Consider the following 7102-nt stretch of genomic DNA (forward strand, 5'->3'; position numbering starts at 1 on the left):
AAGACGCAAACCTTGGGGAACTGCCCAAATATAAGACGGGGTTAAAATATTGGACAGCCAAAAATACGACTCATGTTCAAAATATGCATCATGATATCATTCGGTTCAATGTGTTCTACTTCTTCTGCAGCATTCTGCCTCATTCCCTTTGCCCCTACAACTCTACACCTTTTTGTGGATTAAGTTATGCCCATGATAAAACTTATGTTTTCTTCCCTCTTTAACTTTCTTGTTGGAAGCCTGGCTCTTCCCAGGGATCCCAGCGTCTATCCTCTCTCCTTTCTATAGTTTTTTCCTCTTCTGCAGCATAGTGGGCCCTCTCAGAAAAGAAGACGTACATCATCAATTTATTTGCTCCTTTCTATGCTTAGGACAATTTTTGATGGACAATAAAACACTTTTGCTTTCCATGTCTCCTGTAAACAAAACAAAACAAAAGAACAACCAGAAATCCTGGAGGTTGCTGCCCTGGGGCCACTTACTGAGGCACTGAGGTCTGAGTGCTGGGCCTTGCTGACCAGAGTAGGAGGAGCTGTGTCCCGGCCACACCCCCCGTGATTGGGTGGTTGATGGCTGGCAGAGGAGGGGAGTACCATCAGCAAGAATAATGGGGACAGGGGTCCTCAACAGGGGATAATTCACAAAACATGAAGGCATGTTGTGTTGTCACATTGGCACAGCTGGGTAGGGCCCAAGGATGCCAATAAGCATCCTAGCTGAACAGGACAGCCCTCCACAACCAACAATCACCTGATCCAACATGCCAGTAGTATCCAAGTTGAGAAACCCCACAATAAGCCTGGGTTGCAAACTTTGTACCAACAAGGAGGATTATCTGCAGACAACTCAAGGGCAGTGACATCACCTACTTTTGTTTTCCGCGACTGCCATGTTGTTCACACTCATCGCCGTTCGTTCCCAGCACATGGTGTCTACATATTGTCTAGCAGCCTCCTGTTTCCTCATAGATCTGCCCCTTAGATAGATAAGAACGTCAGAGGGAGCCGGGCTGCAGTTCACTCCCAATAATAACCCTTCAACAGGGTTTTCTCTGAACTAGCATCGCAGTCATGTGGGTTAGGTGGTTGTAGCTGGTACTCAGGTGAAATCTCAGGCCAGTCTCTTCTGAATCAGGGGGACTGCTGACCATTAATCAGACCTTCAAGTGAACAAAGATTCAAGAGAGCAAAACAGTGTTCTGCATTATTGTGAAGGGGAAGCAAAGGATCCAGAGAGGAACAGCAGCCTGACTCTGAGAGAAGGACCTGAAAGGGAGAGGAAGGGAGGAGGTGGTCAGATCCCAGGTAAGGAGCGGGGAGGGAGGGGGCTGATGGCACAGGAATGACTGTCAGAGACACATCCTGGAGGCCACAATTCAACCCTCTCAACTATTCCCAGAAATTCCAAAAACTCCTTTAAAGCAGCAAGTGCAGGGCGTGAAAAGGAGGAGCCATGCTAGAGGAGAGCCTGGGAATGGGGAAATGATTGCAGGCTGTGACCTCACTGGCACAGCCCCTCTCAGCGGCAGTGGAAAGCACAGCCTAGACTTCTCACCACTGCACACCAGAATCCTGCCGCAGGCCTTGCCTGGTCTGCCTGACTCTGCCATGGGCTGCAGGCTCCTCTGCTGTGTGGTCCTCTGCCTCCTCCAAGCAGGTGAGTCCTGGGCCCAGGTGACATGATCCTGTTGGAGTCTCTAAACCTTTTCACCATGATAACAGCAGCAGGCTACCTCCTGGGATTTGCCTGAATTCTGCATCTTTCCTTTGCAGGTTCCTTGGACACAGTTGTTTCCCAGACTCCAAAATACCTGGTCACACAGATGGGAAAGAAGGAGTCCCTTAAATGTGAACAAAATCTGGGCCATGATACTATGTATTGGTATAAGCAGGACTCCAAGAAATTGCTGAAGATAATGTTTATCTACAATAATGAGGAGCCCATTTTAAATGAAACAGTTCCAAATCGCTTCTCACCTGACTCTCCAGACAAAGTTCATTTAATTCTTCACATCAAGTCCCTGGAGCTTGATGACTCTGCTGTGTATTTCTGTGCCAGCAGACCAAGGCACAGCCCTGGCAGATGCATCGCGTTGGCCTGTGCACAAACCTCCCCAGCCAGCCAGGAAGCTGTGGGCCAATGTGTTGCACCTGCCACCCCAAGGCTTCCAGTCTCCACTCTCTGATAGGCTCTGGGATGAGATTTCAGGTCTGTTTAGTACAGACGGCTAGTGCACCCCAGTGGAGAAAGTACGTCTATTTTATGCACACCACCCCCCCCCCCCTCAAAGGTCTCACGGGAATTGTTTATCAGCTGGAGCAGGGGCTTCACCGCAAAGCGTCACTTAAAGTATTAGGGCTCCACAAACAAAAACAGACCTGTCCATGAACTTTGAAGATCTGAACTGATGAGGAAGCTATTTCTTGTCTTTCTGTGCTTTCACGGCATGGGGTTCATATTTATATAACATTATGATCAAAACCACATGATTGCTAAAAATGCGTTGATGAGCACAAGCATAAAGGGAGGGGGAAGGAAATATTTCTTAAAGATCAAGAGACAATTCTGATGATCAGTAAGTACTTTATTTAAAAGAAAAATATTTGGGAGAGGCATTGAAATTTCCATGGCAATAGGTAAACTGGAAAGTGTTGAGGGAGAAGCTGGGTGGAGGGCAGCCTTGTGCCTTGTAGACTCCTTCTCTTCAAGAAGTGTGACAAGAAAGTGTCTCTCCAATTCTGATGAATGTCATCTTGAACTCTTCTCAAGAGTAGGCGACAGCTGGATGACTGGGGATATTGGGAGACATGGAAAGGACTTTGGACACAAATCTCTAGGTGGTGGTGAGTCATTGGTCCTACTCCAAGTGAAACAACATGATGAAACTGATATTTTGGTACAGGAACACTGGTAGTAGTATGGATCAGAAAGGAGATAGATTTTTGGGTAGCATGAAGGATTAGGAGACTTCTAAATATCCTACATGAAAGGTTAGAAAGAGTTTATGAGAAACATTGTGGATGACATAGGCTTGAGGCTCTGGATTATGTTATCTCTTGGAAATAGTATTGGGTTTTATCTGGGAAGGTTGAATGTAGGACTAGCTGGGGTCTATTTCAGCTTTGCCCTCCCTTTTAGGGAGCCCCAGCATGTGGTCATCATTGCTAGTGCATGGCCTTTCCAGGGTCTCAGTGGGAATCACAGTTTACCTACCATGACTCTCCACTCTCACCTGGTCTGAATGCCAATGCCTTCCAGCCCTGAGTATCTTCTGACATCCCTACCCATGTCTTCAGCCTTCCAGAATTTGTTCTCTGCTGGACCTTCTGGAGTCCCACCCTCTGCATACAAAACTTAGGACCTGGCCCAGGAAAAAAAAAAGCATGTTCTCATGCATATTCTCGGAACTCCTTGTTAGTACTCTGTGTTCTAAATCCCAGCTGTTTTGGAGTCAGTTAAGTCCTCTTGTCTTCAATCACATATACTGCTTCTATTTTATATAAATATGTTTACTTTACTTTTTTCATATGTACCATTCCACTCTTCACTCTTCTTACAATTCACACGATCCTGAGATCATTTTCCTTATTAGATCCATTCCTAATTCAGATGACTTGAGCTCTCTGGTCACCATCCCTTGTTGTGGGAAATGCTTATGTTAGCTATTGTCCTCAGGAAAGTTAAACCTTTTACTTACAGCATTATTTAAGGTTTCTGTTTAAACTCTATTGCTTTTTTTTCATTGTCCTTGCAATTGGGTTTACTTATTGGGAACCAAACAATGCAATAAAATTTTATTTGTTCAAATTTGTTCTATTTCTTTGTAGAAGGACCAAAGTGTTTTCTTGCTGAAGTAGATACCAACTGAAATAATTTTAATAGGAATGATATTAGTGTTTAAAACAAGATTAATTTTAGGTTTTTATCTAGTATAGCAGGTTAGAGGTCCACGCTGTATGTAACCTGTTGAGGGGAAGAATATTCAACCCCACTTTCTTAAAATCGACTCTACATTCCTTTACCTTTTTTTTTTTTTTTTTTTTTTTTTTGGTTTATGGGCCACAATGAAAATCTGATAATATGTATAGATTAGAGGAATACTAAAATTTTCTTCCTGACTGAACATATCCCCAGGTTAAAACAAACCTAAATTATAAATCCTTGACTTAAATCATGGATAAGTATCCTCTCTAGGCCCAGTGTAGATTTACATATAACATAGATTTACGACCCTAATCTCATTCCTACAATTACAATGATCATCACAAAATGGTAATAGCGCTGTAATGCAACAATAAACAGATGATAAAAATCCCTTAGAAAGTATGAATCATCTCATTTTTGTGTTTATTTGTGTTCATTTGTATCTTCGCATGTTCTAGAATGAAAAGTCAATATTGGCATAACTTTACATTTTAAGAAAATTGATGATATTTCCATAAATGGTCACAAAGCATAAATAGCTTATGCAGCGAAGTAGAAATGACCCATAGGAATTCATCCAGCTGGTTTCGGGTTGGAAAACTCTCCACAGAACTGATGACCTAATGTGGTTTCTAACATTTTAGAAATGGAAAGGCTTTGGAGATCATCTCCTTCCAGTTCCCCTGATTTAATATATGAGGAAATGTGGCATCACATATATGAAGTGATGGAACACTGACATACTGATTACATTTCCTAAAGTTCATGTAAGATACATTTTTATTCTCTAGCTGGTCAGGGTCTTGCTCTGTCTGGAGTGCAGTGACACAATCATGGCTCACTACAGCCTTGACTTCCCTGCTCGAGCAATCCTCCCACCTCAGCCTCCTGAGTGGCTGGGACTACAGACATGCACCACTACATCTGGCTAATTTTTGGTAATTTTTGTAGAGAGAAGGTGTTGCGATGGTGCCCAGACTCAGACATAGACAATTACTGTTGAGTAAAAATTTAGAATGTCCTAGGTGTGTGGGTACCTGGTGTTCTGGCTGCTGACTCTCTGTATTGTCGCCAACACTTCCTTCCTCTTCATTCTCCCCTGGCCTTTGAAACCCATCTCTGCTGCTCAGGGTTGTGGGATGTGGAACCGGTCTGGATCCTGACACTGGGTTGGTGAGTGGCCAAATGCTGCTTTGGCCACAGGGAGGAGCTGTGCTCCCGTGAAACCTCTGAGGCAGGGACCTGGGGAAGAGATAGACAGTAAGAGGAGAGATGGGCCAGGAGGGATCTTGCCCATGGGGAGCCATGCATACCTCAAATGAGAGCGAGCAAATGGTCGTAGCGCAGGTCAAGCAGCACCTAACATCCAGCTTCAAGCGATTGCCTTTCCTTTGGCAGCCACACACCTTGTGTTGTTCTTTTTCCAGCATCTGTGTATGTTAGGGTCTAAAGCCGCAGCCAAGCCCCATGCCCTCCAGCTATAGGCGAGCAGAGCCTTTTGTGCTCCCTCAGCTCCCTCCCCATTGCCTGGTTGCTGATTGGCATCACAGTCATACCCTTGAATGCTGGGCGCTGGTCCACACTGCATCTGTGGTCACGCAGTCATCCTCCCTCCACAGAGCCAGGCAAAAAGGGCTCCACCGTGCTTAGACATTGAGGGAAGGGACATTTTGAATGGTTCTGTCTTGTGTGATCCCACAGGACAGAAGGAGATTCCTTGAACGGGAGTGGTCTGTTGCTGAGAGGAATCCTGAAAGACAGGGAGACAGAGAGAGAGGGAGGATCCACATAATGAGGAAGCAGCTGAGAGCAAAGAGCCCCTACCAGAGGAATATGCTTGGGGGGTAAAAAGCTGGCTCTGTCCTTTCTGCCCAGCCCATTCATTCCAGCCCAGACTATTCAAATCTACCTTCTATCAGAACTTAGAAAGGGTGTAAAACGGCTAGGAAGAAACATCCCCTGGGTCTGGGGAAACTGTCAGGAGCAGTGACATCACAGAAAAAAGCACCAATCAGGGCCAAGGAAACCAGAGCCCTGTGCCTCACCCAGAGGACCCCAGTCAGAGGCCCCATCTCAGACCCAAGGCTAGCATGGGCTGCAGGCTACTCTGCTGTGCGGTTCTGTGTCTCCTGGGAGCAGGTGAGTTAGGTTCAAACTGTCTGTCCTTGAACTCCAAGCTTTTTCCTTGTGGCTGCAGCAACAACCCTCCTCCTGGGCTCTGCCTGAATTTTGTCCCTTTCCTCCTACAGTCCCCACAAACACTGGAGTTACCCAGACACCAAAACACCTGGTCATGGGAATGACAAATAAGAAGTCTTTGAAATGTGAACAACATCTGGGGCACAATGCTATGTACTGATACAAGCAGAAAGCTAAGAAGCCACTGGAGCTCATGTTTATCTACAACTATGAGAAACTCTCTATAAATGAAAGTGTGCCCAGTCGCTTCTCACCTGAATGCTCCAAGAGCTCTCTCTTATACCTTCACGTACGCGCCCTGCAGCCAGAAGACTCAGCCCTGTATCTCTGCGCCAGCAGCCAAGACACAGCCTTGCAGAGTCACCGCGTTCCTGTGCAGAAACCTTTAGGGCCTGCCAGGAAGCTGTGGGGGCCGCGGAGGGCTCGGGTGAACATTTGCAAGAGTCCCGACAGAAGCTTCAGAACATCATAGCACCTGCTAATTCATCCATGTGGCAACTTTATATCCTGTGCACATATTTAGAGTGTGGGTTTTCTTTTGCCTGAGTGTGACTGCCCTGTCAACTGCTTTGAAAAAAAGATAAACATATTCAGATCTACTTTTAAAAAATGCTTTTTTAAAATCATGAAATAGGCCGGGCATGGTGGCTCAGGCCTGGCCTGTAATCCCAGCACTTTGGGAGGCTGAGACGGGTAGATCATGAGGTCAAGAGTTTGAGACTAGCCTGGCCAACATGGTGAAACCCTGTCTCTACTAAAAATACAAAAATTAGCTGGGCATGGTGGCATATGCCTGTAATCCTAGCTACTTAGGAGGCGGGAGAATCGCTTGAACTTGGGAGGTGGAGGTTGCTGTGAGCCGAGACTGCGCCACTGTACTCCAGCCTGGGCGACAGAGTGAGATACCATCTAAAAATAAAAATAAAAATAATAATAATAATAATAATTCTGAAATAAAGCAAGCATGCTGTAAGGATTG

The 7102-nt window shown here is 45.5% G+C and overlaps 1 pseudogene and 1 gene segment (V, D, J or C); both read left to right on the forward strand.

The window, feature by feature from the left end:
* The first annotated feature begins 1540 nt into the window (after positions 1 to 1540).
* Positions 1541 to 2185, forward strand: LOC108541480 (T-cell receptor beta chain V region A20.2.25-like). The segment is given in 2 exon segments: positions 1541 to 1656; positions 1773 to 2185. Coding segments are annotated over 2 exon segments (462 nt in total).
* Positions 2186 to 5715: 3530 nt separating this feature from the next.
* LOC108541481 (T-cell receptor beta chain V region A20.2.25-like) lies at positions 5716 to 6595 on the forward strand (annotated as a pseudogene). Its single transcript, XR_001888971.1, has 3 exons — positions 5716 to 5768; positions 5906 to 6063; positions 6174 to 6595. The product of XR_001888971.1 is annotated as a T-cell receptor beta chain V region A20.2.25-like (transcript).
* The last annotated feature ends 507 nt before the right edge of the window (positions 6596 to 7102 follow it).

This window comes from Rhinopithecus bieti, unplaced genomic scaffold, assembly GCF_001698545.2.
Source record: "Rhinopithecus bieti isolate Rb0 unplaced genomic scaffold, ASM169854v2 scaffold_20175, whole genome shotgun sequence".
NCBI lineage: Eukaryota > Metazoa > Chordata > Mammalia > Primates > Cercopithecidae > Rhinopithecus > Rhinopithecus bieti.